The following is a 16,491-nucleotide window of genomic DNA, read 5'->3' as shown; positions in this document are numbered from 1 at the left end:
GCTAGCCGAATTCAGAAACTGCAACGGTCTATAGAAGCAGAAGGCACTTGAGGCCATACAGAAAATCTACACACATGTGACCTTCCCCCACCACACACAAAGAGGGGAGCCAATCACACACACACACACACACACACACACACACACACACAAAATGCTTTTAAGTGCAAAATCTGAATTCTCATTGTATTTCTATATATAGAACTATAGATTCATACATCCACATTTAGACATTACAGAAGCAAATGAGATGCCCAGAGTGTGGATATGCTTACTTCATGCCATTTGAATGCAAAGGGAACTGGGCTACACAGCTGCGTGCAAAGGGCCTGTTGAGTTACACTCTAGGAATATCCCCTGTAGCCTGGGAAAAGGCAATACAGGGGCTATTCCTCACAGGCAGATATTACAGTGCCCCCCCCCCCCATGGTTGGTTTTAACTGTCAACTTGGCACATTCTAGAATCACCCTGGAAAGGAATCTCAATGAAAGATTGTCTAGCTCGGGTTGGCCTCTTGGCATGTGTGTTGGAGATTATCTTGGTTACCTTAACTGAGGTGGGAAGGTCTGCCCACTGGGGGTGTCACCGTTCCATGACTGAGACCCCGGTGAGCTGAGAAGAGCCACCATCCCTTGTTCTGTGTGTCATGACAGATGCCAGGCTACCAGCTGCTTCAGGTCCCTATCACTGTGGCTTCTCTGACACGACAGAGTGTAACCTGGAATATTGAGCCAAATAACCCCTTTTCTTCCCTTAACTTGTTTGTTTTGGGGGTGTCTCAGTTGGGGTTTCTATTGCTGCGATGAAACATCATGACTAAAAAGCAAGTCAGGGAGGAAAAGGCTTATTCAGCCTACACTTCCACATTGTTGTCCATCATCGAAGGAAGTCAGGACAGGAACTCAAGCAGGGCAGGAACCTGGAGGCAGGAGCTGATGCAGAGGCCATGGAGGGGTGCTGCTCACTGGTTTGCTCCTCATCACTTGCTCAGCCTGATTTCTTATAGAACCCAGGACCACCAGCCCAGGGGTGGCACCACCCACCATGGACCAATTCCTTCTCCACTGATCACTAATTGGGAAAATGTGTTATAGAAGGACCTTATGGAGGCATTTTTTCAACTGAGGCTTCTTCCTCTTTAATGACTTTAGCTTATTGTGTTGACACATAAAACCGGCCAGTACATGGGATTTTTTTAAATTATTATTAATCACAGCAACATTACAGGAGCACAGTACCACAATCAGCTTTTCTCAGGTAGGTTCTGAGGCTCGAAGTCAGGTCTTCCAGCTTACACAACACTTTATCACCTTGACCTACCAAATAGTCAATGAGGGATATTCCTCTCTGGAAAAAAGAGATCTATCCAACACATGAAAAATAAGCCGCAGTTTTAAATATCACTGGCTTCCATCCTTGATGATGCTCTTCATTGTCAGCTGGCGTCACAGGAGAAGACAGAACCCACACGTTACTCACTTTGTGGTAGAGTTTGTTTTGAATTTAAATGCGATTATGCGCTTACAATACACCCCAGAACACAGAAAGCGTAGAGGCACCTTCTTGTCATGCCACAGAACACAGATGCTGGGAACAACCAACTTTCTTATGAATGACAAAGGAGACAAAAAGATGGCTGCACACAAGGAGGAGGTGTCTCGGGATGGCGTCCTCTTAATTTTGTGGCACAGCCTGGAGGCCTCTGTGCAGACGGATGGTCATTGGAAGAGCTGACTGGTCTGTGCGGTGTCCCTGGCCCTACATCTTGATTGCTTATTGCTGTAGGACGGTCCAGCCCTCTGTGGGTGGTGCCATTACCTATGCAGATGGTACTAGCTGAGCATGAGCCAGTGAGACAATCAGAAGCTTTCCACTGTGGCTTCTGCTCTGCTTCCCTCTGAGTTCCTGCCCTTGAAGACGGACTGTGATATGGAATTGTAAGACAAATAAACACTTTCCTCCCTAAACTGCTTTTGATCAGACTGTTTTTGTTGTTGTTTGTTTTTGTTTTTGTCATGGCCACAGGAATGAAGCTGGAATGGAGAGGCATCAAGGTAACACTGCAGACAGAAGGAGGCTTATAGGGCATATCCTTCATCTACATCCAAAGGGCCTTAGTTGATCCTGCTGGCATTCCACCCCTGTGACAAAGACCCTAAGAGTTTAAAAGAAAGAAAGGCTGATTTGGGCTCGTGGTTTTGGGATTTCCAGTCCATGGTTGATTGGCTCTGTTGCTTTGAGACCCAGGGTGAGAGACATCAGGTGCTGCAGCAGAACAAACTGTTTGCCTTACAGCATGCCCACTGAAACATGTCTTTCTTGTCCCAAACATTTCTGATGAGGAATGCCCAGCTTCCTCCGCATGCTATAATGGGAGGTCACTATAAAAGTCAACTCAGTGCAAGCAAAACAATGTTACTAAATTCCAGTTGTCTGGGCAACTTTCTTACTGTTGAGGAGAAAATGAAGAGAGATTTGTTCAAGGAAGGCATTTTAGGAAAAGGACATTTTAGGAAAAGCAAGGCTGGGAGGTGGGGTTCTGAGTGTGAGGCTAGGAGCACAGGGGGCATCCTCCTGGTCCTCAGCACCTGGCTTTGGGAAGGACTATTTCATTGACTATTAAAACATACTATAATAGCCAGGCAGTAGTAGCCCACACCTTTAGTCTCAGCACCTGGGAGATAAAGGCAGGAAGATCTCTGTGAGTTCGAGGCCAGCCTGGACCACAGAGCAGTTCCAGGACAGCCAGGAACAAACAGAGAAACCCTGTGTAGAAAACAATAACAAAATAAAAACTAAGCAACAAAACATACTGTGACAACATGGCCCTCTGACTTTTCTGCCCAAGTGTAAAAGGAGACCTGTGTGTGCTCCAATTGCACAGAAGCTGATGGAGCATCAGCCTCCATCCCCAGACCCGTCACTGGGCTCCATTCCTTTCCCACTGTGATCTCTGGGAGCACCCAGCATTCCCTCATGTGTGTCTGAACCCTTCCCTTACTGTGCAGCCTCCCATTCCCACTTGCTACTCCAGCTTAGAGGCCACCAAACGCAGAGGTTTCACCACTTGGCACCCAGCTTGGTAAATGCCCGGGGTCTCCACCTTCACTTTATTATACCCGCAACACGGCGTTTGCTTGTTCGTCAAGCATTTAACACCCCATCACCACTGGGCCGTCACTCCACAAGAACAGCATCTAGTTTGGTCTCCACCCGAGTGCTAGGCTCAGGGCACAAGAATCAGTGCCATTCGGCAACATAAGAACCATGTTACATGCCATGGGGTGGGGGAAGTGAAACCACAGAGACTCTGCAAGGCACACGGACTGGGTTTATGGCGGTTTGTACTTAGTACCGCTGTGTGTCCTTATAGCTCACTTCAGCGCTCTGTGCTTTCACTTCCTGAGTAATAGTGGCCTCTAAACCACAGGAGTTTTTCAATCTCCAGGTGAGCTGACACTTGCAAACCACTGAAAGGTGCCTGATTCTGTTTCTCACACATTCCTATACCCTTCTATCTGCACATTGTCGTTGCTGTTCTATGAGGTCAAACATGTTTACAGAAGATGCAAAGTTGAGTTCTTTTATTCCAGGGACACGGACAGCATCAGCAAACACTATGAGTGCCACACTCTTGAAATGTGGAGGTGACATATGCGTCCCTGCCTCTAAGCTAACATGACACGGATACTTGTGTAGTTAGCTATCAGACATGGGACATACACCTAAAACCATCATTAACGAATTCCTGCTGTGTTCCAACTTCTGTATCGACATTGGTGACAGTGAAAAGAGACCTGTATGTAATCATGGGATAGGGACTCCTGGTCCATCCATGTTCATTCAAGGACATTTGAGGTCTAGAAAAGGATGGACAGTACAGAGTAGGGGTGGGATTCAGATTAGACACCAAGTAGAACTTTCCAGGTGTGGCAATCAACAAACCCTGAGTAGTATAAGCTTGACTTTTCATTCTCCCCAAACACCTGTGTGAGGAGGTAAAGAATCTCATGATTTTAGTGAGGTCCCGTTTAAGGCCACAAAGACAGATCGGTCTCATTATCATATTTCCCATTATCTCTGTAATTATTTGACTTTTTCACTCTTCACTGGACTTTGGGAAGAAGGTTTAGACCGTCAAGGTCCCTGAAGTCCCTTCATGCAGATAGACCATGACCAGATCTACTGTAGTCAAAGAAGTACTGAATACAGAGAGGTTAAGGGGTTTCCCCAAGGTAACACAGCACTGTTAGCAAGGCTGAGTTAGAACTCAAAATGTGGGCAGCTATCTCTCTGAATCAGGGATGCTGCCTAATGGGCACGGAAGCTCAGAAACCTCTTCAGCTGAGGCTGTAGGGATGCCAGGGTGTAGTGAGAATTTTGGTTTCTTTTAAAACAGAAATATTACGAGAATCGGTTTTCATTTTAATCCCAGCTGTGGGATATGGGGCTGCTTCATATTGTCCCCAGCAGCTGACTATGATTTGCCCTGTGCTCTAGCAGAGATAGTTTTGCCCCTGAAGATAGTTTCTGCTATTGTGTGATGTTTGGAGTTCTGGGAACTTTTCAGAGGGTGTATAAATACTAGACCCCTAAGGGGTGTGGGTTGTTGGTTGGTTGTGGTTGGTTGCCATTTGCTAAGTAGTTGTGGGCAAAGAAGAAAGAGAAATTAGATATTCTGCCAGCAAAGATCAAACTTGCCCCAAAGAACCCAATGCCCCTAATCAGCAGGATGTAGTCTAATGACATGGTTGCCCACTTCTATCCTTCTTTCTCTCCTACTAGTATTAAGGGATTGAAAGGGAGAAAGAATAGCATTGGAGAAGGGTGGAAGAAAGAGGAACCCACAAAGCAGCCAAAAGTCTGGCTATACCTAAGTTTACAGATTCCACAATCCCTTCAGCCCCACCTCTCTGTCCATAAATGAAAGGGTATCAGCATAAGTACAGAAGGAGTGGATGGAAATACATTTTTACAGAGAGTGCCAGCTTTACCTCACCGGTGAAGTCCATCAGAGAAGCTGGTAATGGGAAGGATTCTGAGGTCTGGACGGAGGAGTGTGAATCAGAATTAGCAATGTCTTCCGGTGACAGAATGCAGAGGATAAACACCAGTGTGCCACACTGTGTGTGTTCACTAACCAACACACTGATGTGTCTCAGCTCTTTGTGTGGCTCATTGGCCCCTGGGGAAGCAGAGACTGGCACCCAGGGAAGGAGATAGAGCTGGACAGAGACGGCTCTCCTGCATAAAATGACAGAGGAACAAGTCTGAGTTATAGTAGAGAAGCCAGCCCTAATGTTTACGTCCATGTGATAAAATAGAAAAGAAGCACACGTTACTTGCTAAGGACAGAGGATGAACTGGGTTGTGAAGCCCCTCAGAAAATGAAATATGTCTTCTCTTTGGACCCTCTGTATCCAGGGCTGTGTCCAACCAAGACTCAAGAACAGGCACCAGTTCGTGATGACTGGAAGTGACCTGACAGTAATGTCAACAGCATTAGTGGTCGCTTGCCATCTGATGGACAACTTTAATGAACTGGACCCTGAACTACATCCTCCGCAAGTCTCGTAAGCTTCACAACAGTCATGTGAAATATACATCAATGCCTCCATTTTTTTTTTTTCAGGTAGAAATGATTGAGGCAATGAGTTAGTTCCTTGCCTGAGGTCATCCGACTAAAAAGTGCCAGGGCTGAGCAGTGCCTGGCTCTGTCTGATTCTAGCTGTGATTTTAGCCTCTAATAATAATTGATTTTCTTTACTAAACTACTTCCCACAGACTGCTCTGTAGCCCGACGTCATGCTGATTCTGTTAATCCTCCGAGTCGGTCTATTTAAACCTGCGATGTTCAGTCTTCATGGAATACGGAGTATGGTCATCTAAGTATGGTCCGGTGGAAGCGGGTTATCATCCAAGAAACTTCATGTAAGGTATTGAAACGGAGGCTTTGGCAGGAGTGACGGTTTTCATTGTGCATTTGACTGGACTTGAAGCACTATGAAAGCCACAGGAAGTCTCCAGGAAGTTCAACTGAAGAGGAAAGACCCACCTTGAGTTCAAATGGAATTGTCCCATGCACCTGCAGTCACAGGCTTTGTAAAAAAGGATAAAAAAAATTAAAAAAGAACAGCATCATCCACTCCCTCCTCTCCCGACTCTGACTCTGACATATGTAACAGGACCAGCTGCCTCACACAACGCCATGCTTTTCCACACCATCATGGACTCAAACTGTGAGCCAGGTAAAGCCTTTCTTCATTTAGCTTGCTTCTTGTTAGGAGTTTCACAGTAACAAAACAACTGACACAGCAACTGAGATCATTCCTTCAAGATTATCCATCTAGAAAAGGCGGGGCTGAGGCTGGAAGTATGGGTTCTAAGCCCTGCGCGTGTTAGAGGAGATGTTGGAGGAGGTGTTCATTAGAACCCGCAGCACTGTGTGCTTCTAAGCATCGGCTCACTGGTGTCTGGTAGGCTTTGCGTAGTTGCAGTCTGGTATGCCTGCGATCGCCAGAATTCTCTCCCATACCCAGAGTTCCACTATCTCATTGAAGTCACATGGGCACACCATTCCGCCATCCTGAACTTCTGCTTCCTCATCCATACACAAGCAAAAAAGACTTCCTCTCTCGCCTCACTTGGCTGTTCTGGGCTTCCAAAGAGGCAAGGATGCCCAACTGAGAGCTTTGCCATAACACCAGGTAAGAGGAGGACATGCAGTTGAGCGGAGAGGTGGCTCGGTGGTTAAGAGCACTTGCTGCTTTTCCTGAGGACCTGAGTTCAAAACCCAGAACCCACACTGGGTGGCTCACAATCACCTTTAACTCTAATCCTGGTTAAGTTTGGCACCCACACACATGACATTTTGCACACACTAAAAATAAAGCTTTTTTACTAAAGGTCAGGCACGCCTCTTCAAGGTGTTGGTTGATTGGTGGAGGTAAGGTCCCACCTACCCATTTCCGGGAAGTGACTCGGTTCATACCCAAATGTTAAGATTAGGATCTCTCTAAATATCCAAAGCTAAGAAGGAAGACAGCTCAACGACATTTAAGGTGACAGTAACCCAAGGGAGGGTCAAAAGCCCTAAAAGCAATCCAAGAATGGAGAATTTGAATGGAGGGGATCAGTCCGCTCCCTGACATTCGTCTATCTTCAGGTCACCCAGCTCCAGCCCCGTCTCAACTCCACTCTCCTGCTACCTACTTTAAAAGCCAACAGATGCACTTCTAGTTATTGACCAGAAGGGGTCACTGCGGAGCGAGCATCGCTCTGGGCTCTCCTAAAAGGGTACACAGCCATCCACCAAACAAAAACTGTAGGCCTCTTCAGGGCCAGCGCTCACTCCTTTATTCTTGTGTTCCGGCTTCTCTCGCCCCATCTTCTTCTCCTCTCCCCACTTTGCCCCTCTGGGTACCTCCTATTCTCTTGTAAAGAATTTACACAGTCCGCGCTGACGTTGGGGGTCGTCGCTCCCCACTGCTACTAGGTCAAGAATTACAAGATATTTTTTCCTCCTTCGGGGTGGGACCTGGTGTCCGTGCCTTTAGGTCCGTAAGGCTTCTTGAAGGCTCCTAGGAGTTTTCAGTGTAAGTGTTCACTGTACCAAGTATTAAAGGGTTCCGAGAGAGAAACGGGCTTGGGGATCCCAGTAGGACATCTTCCCTACGGTGAAACAGGAGAGTTTGCTGTCTCCGTCCTGCGCGGCTGGAGTTGGAGATTCTGAGCCTCTCCTGGGACTGACGAGACGGGTGGGGAGGAAGAAGAGGGAAAGACCAAAAAGTTACTTGTATTTCTCGGACTACCTCCCCGCCCCCACCTCACCCTCCCACTCCCGGCGCTTTCTTTGTCAGATCGGACCGTTGTTACACACACACACACACACACACACACACACTTCCTGCGGGTTCTCAGGGGGTGGGGAGGGGAGGAGAGGTGGGGGAGGGGCGCGCTGCTTTTGGAGGGCTTTGGCAGTGGGGACGAGAAGCGGGCCGGCTGCGAGGCACAAAAGAGATATCCTTTAGAGCGCCGCGAGCACAGATGTGACGCTGCGCCCCTCTGCGGGTGGGGGCCGGCTCGACAGATGGCGAGAAAGCGCGCTGGTGACGGATTGTCCGTCAAACGGCATTTTCTGGATGGGGGGTGGGGGAGCCCGCGGCCCCAAGGCGTGAAGAGGAACACAGGGGTACCTCCACCATGCAGACCTGGGCAGTCCCTCCCAGAAGTGGGGAGGGTGAGGGCAGGCCGGCCTGGGCGGATAGGTGGGGCGGCTTTTCGTAGCATCCTCAATGGAAGACGCGCTCTAAGTCTCGCAAAGGGATAGGGAGGTGGCCCAGCCCCGGGAGTGCGCATAGAAGGGTTGAGGGGAAGGCCTGCGACAACAGAGGAGGGGTGAGGGCTGAGACGGAGGGGCCCCTGCTTGGTTCTGTTTGAGGTGCCGGGGTCACTTCTCAGAGAGGTCAGAGCCGCAACTCAGTGGCCACGGGGCCTTGGAGACAAGCGCACGCCCCGCCCTTTATCCTCCCTAGACCTGCGGGCTTTTGTTATGCAGATGGCGGCGGGAGGCTGAGCCAGAGAAGGAGGGGTTGCTGGGGAAGGAGGAGACGGAGAAGGGGAGGGAGGAAAGTGCAGCTCGCGCGACCAGCCTCCCCTTCCAACGTCACATTGTGCAAGAGACAAAACCCGGGCGCGCCGGAGCTCACACGCGCACGCACGGCAGACGCCCCGGTCGCCTCCTCTTCGTTCTCTGCGCGGTGGAGAAAGCCGGCCAGCTTTGCTTTGCGGAGGACGCGGAGCTCAGTCGGTTCCCAGAGCAGCTCAGAGCCAAGCCAGGAGGTGAACCCAGCCGGGGAACCACCTTCCTTCTCCGATGCCTGCCTAGCCTGAGACGTCCCGTCTATCCCATCCCCCTCGCCCAGAACTCCGTTCTCTCCCCTACCCCACCCCTTGGGGGTTTCACACGGACAGCGCCCCGGAGCCGAGGGCGTGTCATCGGGTTTGGAATCCACATTTCAGCACTTCGGACAGCGCCCCGGTGTTTCAGGATGGCAAGCCTGCAGCAGGGCGAGAAACAGCTGTTTGAGAAGTTCTGGAAAGGGACCTTCAAAGCGGTGGCCACTCCGCGTCCCGAGAGCATCATCGTCGCCAGTATCACAGCCCGCAAACCGCTGCCAAGGTAATGACCTCGTTCCTGAGTTGGGGACACTGGAAGGTTCCCCCTTTTCTTGCCTGAGTCCCAGGGTCTTGACAGGCGGACCCAGGCGGCTGGGCCAGCGTGCCTGGACTATGCCCGTTATTCCCGGTATCTCACGCTGGAACATGGGACATAATCGCTTGTGTAAGGAAGAGGCTGTTTGAAAGGGACGGGAATTCTTTGGCCGGGAACAACACTCTCACAGACTCCCATGCAAACCCCTTTGCTTTCTTAGGGTGGGCGGTATGGCTCCGGTATGTACTTGACCGAAAACTTTTTTAGCTATCCCCAAGCCTATAGGTCAGGGGGGCAAGGCAGTAGTGGATGTGAGGTGGTGGGGGCATGCTGTACAAAATATGAACTTGGCTCAGCCGGTGTTCAGGGAGTACATTCTAACCCTCAGCTCAGAAACTAGTGGGCTCTGAACGTTTTGACAAAAGCCCATATGCTGTTCCTCCAAATACACTCCAAACAGCACCCTCCTCCACGCCTTGGCCGAGGCTTCTGGGGTTGAATTCTTTCTCTCCGGCATCCAAAACCAAGGCTGGAAGCTCAAAGTCAGCATGAAGATAATATTGAAAGTTTTATTTTGTTTTATTTTTTTAAGGATTGGGTGGCTTTGAACTTTGGAATGAGTGTGGACCCTGGGGTGGTGGTAAAAAAAAAATGACAAGAGGGGAGAGTAAGGAAAGAAATAAGGAGGCAGACAAAAAATGAGAGCAGGAGGCAGGGGTGAAGAGAAGACAGGGCTGAGGGACACAGATGCCTTCCACGGCAGAGAAAAACAGCATTTTCCTAGATCGTCAGATTTAGAGGAGTTTGAGAAGGGCTGTGCCCTCCGTCAGGAAAAATCAAGGCTGTATGAAAACTCATCTCTTGCTGCCCGTGGCTGCGTGGTTCTGAGAGTTAAAGGGAAAAAGATCTGGGGAGACCTCTCGCAGGATTGATTGATCCTGGCAGGCTGCGTTAGGGAGTAGATTGAAAACATGTCTGGGAAAGAGACCCTGACAGAATGCCTGGTGTAGCAACAACTGACTCAGAACTTCCCAGCAAGTGTGGGGTCAACGAAAGCTGATTGGAGAAATAGCTCTGAAAAGAGCAAACCCACACCCAGCAACTTTTCTTTGTTCTGACTGAGGCTCAAACAGGTCGTTCGACAAGTGGAGAATCCTGTGTAGGAAATGGGTGGACAGGAATCAGGAAGAACCGGCAGAATGTAGAGCCTGTAAGCAGAGGACAACTTAGGCGCAATAGAGGGGGAAGCCCACTGATTTGGGCTGCAGGAAGGGGGGATGACATCAGATGTCATTAAAGCTGGCACTTGTCCGCTCGCTCAGAGGTTCTTTGGAGAGAGTTTGACGTCAGCGCTTTTATCTCCCTGGTCTTCTGCCACCGGCTTCACCTTCCTGTTTCTACTGTTGGCACATCAGTGCTGCACTGGCCGGAGAAAATGGCCTTGCTGGAGGAGCCAGGGAAAATTTGTCTGGCAGCAGAAGTGTTCGGTCCACAGTCTTCTATTTTATGGTCACACGGGCAGGAGAGCAGGTTCTTGGTGTTATTTTAATTTAGAAAAGTGTCCCTAATATTACCATGCAAAGAAGCTTCATGGTTCTGCCTGTCTGCCTTTCTGTCCATTTGTCTGTCTGACTGTCTGTCTGAAACTGTCAACATACAATAGCTTCGATCGTATAAATTGACTGAGAGATGCGCTAGCCTCACAGCTTTTGTTCATTTGAATCTAATCTGTGTGTGACTTTCACAAGAGTTTCATGGGCCCTCGGTATTTTCTCACTCTTAGTGCATCTTAATGTCCTTCCTGGGTTTCTAGTCCTCCCTGGAAAGCACCCTTGAAGTTTATGTCAGAGTTCTATAAGCTCTTGGTTGATATTATGCAAGAATACTTTTGTGACTGGGAGTTCCTCTCTGTAGAGCACATTCTGATTTGTAGATGCTTTATCTCAGCCAGAGTAGAGATTTCCGAGCATTTATTTCCAAGTCCTCAGAAAAGGCTGGGCTTAATTGTGTTTCAGCAGACTAACTGAATGTCAGAATCATCCCCATTCTTGCCCACATCTGATACATGCGGCAATGGTCAGTTTCCAGTTCCCTTCCACGGTTCTGTACTACCGGAGGGTGGAAATGTCATGGCTCCAAAGTCAAAGCCCTAGAGAGGAGAAAGGAGAAAGATGCTACATGCCTCCAGCGGAGCCCCGGAGACTCTTTCTGAGGCAAGCTATGTACTTGTGCTCATGAGAAATGTTTAGTTGTTTGAGTGAAGCCCAGCTCAGTCAGATCGGCACAAGTCTGTGGGCAGGTGGGGGCGGGCAGGTAAGCCACCAGCCAATCCTGTTGGTCCACACACATAATATCTGATTGTAGGCGAGAGTCCCTCCTTGGATACGGTAAGTCTATGGCTGAAGATAATTTAGCATGGGAACTGAGGTACGGATTTTAAGTTGTTGGTTTCCCAGCACCATACACACATCAGACAGCTGCTTCCTGAGCAGAATCCCCCTTGGCTCCTCCCCTCCCCTCTCCCCCACTCCACCCCACCCCATTGCCCCATGAGGCATTCTTGATGAGGCAAGAGTTTTGCTGTGTATCAGATTTCGGGCAGATGTCTGAATCAGATGTCAGAATGACAGAGCACAGCGAGGCGCCATGTAGCGGTGGCTTAGGTGCTGGTGTGGGTGAGCACCAGACAGCCCGGGGTGCAGTCCCCTGAACCAGAGCGTTGACCTCACCAAACACGTTTGTCAGTTTGAAAATATGATCTGTGCCTGTGACCACCTTGGCCGTGAGGACCGAGGCAGGTGAAGAAGCTCTGCAGTGCGTGTGGCGTGTAGTGTTTGCTTCATACACCTTGGTCCTGTGAGGAAGCTCATAGCAGTTAAAAGGAAACAAAAAGTCTCCAGCTCTGTTTCGTTTCTTCCTCAAATAAGGCTAACAGTTGACACTATGAAAGCTCAGCTCCACGCGGGCAGCGACACTGGGGTGAAATGTATACATGTGAGATCAAGCGGGGAATACTCCGTAGTTCTTTCTCCCTCCATGCAGGCCGCTTAGTTCTCTTCCAGTTACCGTGATATAAAAGTACCCTGAAAAGGCAACTTAGGGGAAAGTTCATTTCAGCTCATAGTTCAAGGGTATGGAACAACAAGATGGCGGTGGGGTCACTCAGGTAGGAGCTTCAGGTAACTGATCACATTGAATCCATAGCCAGAAAAGGAGTGATAACATTCCGGAACAGCCATTTCCTCCTACAGTCCCAGCCCAGGGAATGGCGTCACCACAGTGGTAGTTCTCATCTACTTAACAGCTGAGGTTAACCTGCACAGAAGGCTAACTCTTCCCCTTTCTGGTTATTGAGTTGGGGATGGGGCACAGAGAATAAGTGTCTGCATTCTGAATTGACCCATGAACTCCTTACAGAATAGCCTGTGGGTTATATAGGGGACATCAGAAATCCACAGTCTTAAACTTCTTTTTAATGCCATAATCTCATGAGTTTTATCAATTTTATAGTAATTATATAATTTATAGTTCACATCGGGAATTCCTTAAGAGCAAAATAAGGAACCCTGGCTTAGTGAGGTGCACAACTGTAGTCCCAGCACTCAGATCACTGAAGCAGGGTGATTGTGAGGTCACCATCAGCCTAGATTGCAAGGTAAGACCCTGAGAAAGAGAGGGTGAGGAGGAAGGAAGGAAGGAAGGAAGGAAGGAAGGAAGGAAGGAAGGAAGGAAGGAAGGAAGGATGGAAGGAAGGAAAAATGAGAGAGAAACCAAGAAGGAAAAAAAGAAAAAGGGTGTTCTAGTGTGCTTCTCTGCTGCTGCTATAAAACACTGACCATAGGGAACATTGGGAGAAAGGGTGTGTGGCCTTTTATACCTTCAAGTCATGCTGCATCACTGAAGGAGGTCAGGGCTGGAACTGAAGGCAGGAACCTGGAGGCAGGAGCTGATGCAGAGGCCACAGAGGGGTGCTGATTACTGGCTTCCTCAGTCTGCTTTCTTATACAACCCAGGCCATATGCTCAGAAATGACACCACCCATAATAGACTGGGCTCTTCCTCATCAATCATTAATCAAGAAAATGCTTCCCCAGACTTCCCTACAGGTCAATCTGGTGGAGGCAATTCTGAAATTGAGGTTCTCTCTTCCCAGGTGACTCTGGGTTGTATCAAGTTGACAATTGGAGCTGTATAGAGGGAAAAGAAAGAAAGAATGAAAGGAAGGAAGGAAGGAAGGAAGGAAGGAAGGAAGGAAGGAAGGAGAGAAGGAAGGAGAGGGAGGGATAAGAGAGAGAGAAAAGGGACAGAGGGGGAAGTGAGTAGCTATTTAGAATGGAAATTCTAACAGATGTAAACCTTGTCTAACAGGACAAGGTTCAGTGAGGTCAACCCTCACCCTATAGTACCTGACAAGAACCACCCAGAAGTCAATAAGATCAACAACAGACAGGGAGACTTGGAGCTCTCCCTACTCACCCACCCAAAGATGAGTAACATTGTTAGACATTCCCTTAATTCCTTTGTTAATTGCTCAGCCTCAAAAAGTTTGTACCTAAGAAGTTCCTGATCAGCAAAGCCTAGCCTTTGAAGCCAGCCCAAACCATTATAATCATGTTGATAAACAGCCGTAGCTGGGGACAGAATGAACATGTGAAAATCATTGGAAGTCAGCATATGAACTGTTTGCAGATGGGTGTTTGTTAAGGGCTAGAATGGCATCCCCCCCACCCCCTTAAATAGTGTGCACTCCCTTTCCTATTTGTTTGGCAAGCTATTAATTTTCTTCGAAAATCCCTTTCATGCAGAATACTCCAGAAGCCGACTGGAGCCCAGTCCCTGTCCAAAGCCTCATAAATTCCAAACTATTGGAGGTTTTACTGCATGAGGGGAAAGATGGCCAAATTGTAAAGCAGAAAAAAAATGCTTTTGAACCATTTAATTTGAGACTCCCCTTGGTGCCAGGCAATCAGTTAACACATTTGTGCTGACCCCATCCTGGGATCAGGGTGAGGGGCATTTAGATGGTGCTTTACTGACAACCCATGGCTAAGAGCCAGCGTTCTGAGGGTCACAGAAAACACTTGCCCTAGCATTGAACACACGCTCTTCTGGGGGAAGGGAGCGACATTGCTGGGTCAAACATTTCCGCATCTAAAAGATTGAAATTTGAATGGCATACTGGGGTTAGTGGTGGGGACCCTTTGTGACATTTCTTCTGTGTTTGCTTGGCAAATGCTCTATCTTAAAGAGGCAGGGTGTGGAGATGTTCAAGGGACGATGGATGGGTTGTTTGAATATGCAAGGCTCCCATCTGAGGGAAGCTGAGCTCTCTCCCAGCCCCACCTCTCTCTCTGACACTCTGAGGGTTCTAATCGATGCCATTGAACGATGACATATGCTGCAAACAAACTCTTCCTGGTGTCAGAATGAGGCTCTTCAGATAAAGATGTCTGGCTGGCTCAAGGAGGAGGCATATTATTCAGTAGAGGAGCTTAGGTCGAATGCCATCAGACCTGTGAGTCCCCATAGACTGCTACCAGACTCCAGGCCACCACACAATGTGGAGCATTCCCCAAGTCCTAATTTCAGTAATGAGGAAAGAGGCCCCAAAATGGACCTCATTCTCCATGAATACGTCAGGCCTGGTACAGAGTTACAACAAATTAAAAACCTGTCCCAACTCTCTGGGCAGCTGGATCTGTCCTCCTGCAAGGTGGGATAGGCTTAGCAAGAGTTCTTCAATGGCTTCTCATTGACACTCTTTTGAGGTGCAAGAGAATACTCACAGGGTGCTTAGACTCCCTAGCCTTGCCTCTCCTTCATGCCAATACTGTGACCATGTGTGTCTTTCTGTGCCTGTGCCTGGTGTCTGTCTGTCTCTGTCTCGATGTGTGTCTCTGTCTCTGTGTGTGTGTGTGTCTCTCTCTCTGTTTATGTGTGTGTGTGTGTGTGCGTGTGCGCACATGGAAGCCAGAGGACTCCGTTGGGTGTTCTTATTCAGGCTCTGTCCACCTCTCATTTTGTTTTTCACCTTTTCTTCTTTTTGAAACGAAGTCGCCCATGCACTGAGAACGTGCCCAGTAGGACGGACAGGCTAGCCAGGCCTGCCCCTGGCTCCCCAATGAGCCAACAATCATGAGCTCTGTTATGTCGAGCACCTCTCTGCTCATTTCTGCACATGACTTCGCAGCTCTCCGGAGATACTGAGCTCTGCGGGACTGTGTGCAGAATCTGCCAGGCAGAGAAGTCAAATCAATGGCTCTACTTATTACCTGCAAGCACGCTGGCTAGGAGACTTCTAGCAAATGATTCAACTTCAGTCTTGATTTCCTCATCCATAAAATGGGGCTAATAATAGCAACCACTTCGGAGAACCATTGAGAGGACTGAATGAGCTCATATAGACGGCGCTGCCCGGCACATGGGAAGGATGTCTTCTGTGGTAGCTCTCGTTATCAATAATAAATCACAGTTTTTATTATCCCAATGAGCCAGGCCCATCAGGGAGGAAAAGTTGAATGAAATGCGGCTTCTTCCATCCAGGGCGTCACGGTTTTCAGGAAAGGAGACTCCAGGTGGTCAAGTTTACGTACTTCCGGTGGGAGTGGGAATGAAGGGGCAGGGATATGGTTCAAACAGGGAAGGCAGAGACACCCCCTTCCCCCAGCACAGCACAAGGATGTTTGTTCACGCCCACACTGAAGTGTGTGACCTATGAAATGGATGTGACTTGACTTTTTTCACTAATTTAATCTACCAGTGAGCTGCGATGAGGGGGAAGGCATAGGGGTTTCTGTGCTCAGGAGGACCTCAGAGATCATTCTGTCTCCCGAGGGTACAAGCAGGTGAAACCACTTGGAGGGGGCATTGCCTGTGGGGGGCACTGGAAAGGAACGGCCCATGTAATACAAAAATCTCCAACTTCCTCGCCTTTGGCTCAAGGGCACTGTCTCTGGTGTGGGCCATTAGGTTTCTAGTCCTTCATGGTCTAGATAGCTAATATAAATGCATTCTGTGTTCTTTGAGCAACCAGTGATCATGAGGGGGGCGGCAGTGAGCCCACAGACTTCGAAGGTAGCAAATGCAGATAGAGGAAAGAACTCACAAAGCAAAGGGAGCTGCATTTGGCTGTGGCATTGAGTTATATTTTCACTTATTTATGCCTTCAACATTTTTATTGAGATACTACACAGTACAGTAGCCAACCAGCAAAAGGAAGCCCCTACTCTGAAAGAAAGAAAGAAAGAAAGAAAGAAAGAAAGAAAGAAAGAAAGGA

General features: G+C 48.6%; 1 protein-coding gene across 1 annotated transcript in view; it reads left to right on the top strand.

Moving 5' to 3' along the window:
* The first annotated feature begins 8,654 nt into the window (after positions 1 to 8,654).
* Positions 8,655 to 16,491, top strand: part of Srrm4 (serine/arginine repetitive matrix 4) — a 147,672-nt gene continuing 139,835 nt past the window's right edge. Inside the window, exon 1 of the mRNA XM_055606323.1 lies at positions 8,655 to 9,182. Within this exon, the coding sequence (XP_055462298.1) occupies positions 9,052 to 9,182 (131 nt within the window). The 5' untranslated portion in view covers positions 8,655 to 9,051. The remainder of the gene's footprint in view (positions 9,183 to 16,491) is intronic.

This window comes from Psammomys obesus, unplaced genomic scaffold (assembly GCF_907164565.1).
Source record: "Psammomys obesus unplaced genomic scaffold, mPsaObe1.curated_primary_1811, whole genome shotgun sequence".
Lineage (NCBI taxonomy): Eukaryota > Metazoa > Chordata > Mammalia > Rodentia > Muridae > Psammomys > Psammomys obesus.
This window is presented reverse-complemented; position numbering and strand designations above follow the sequence as displayed.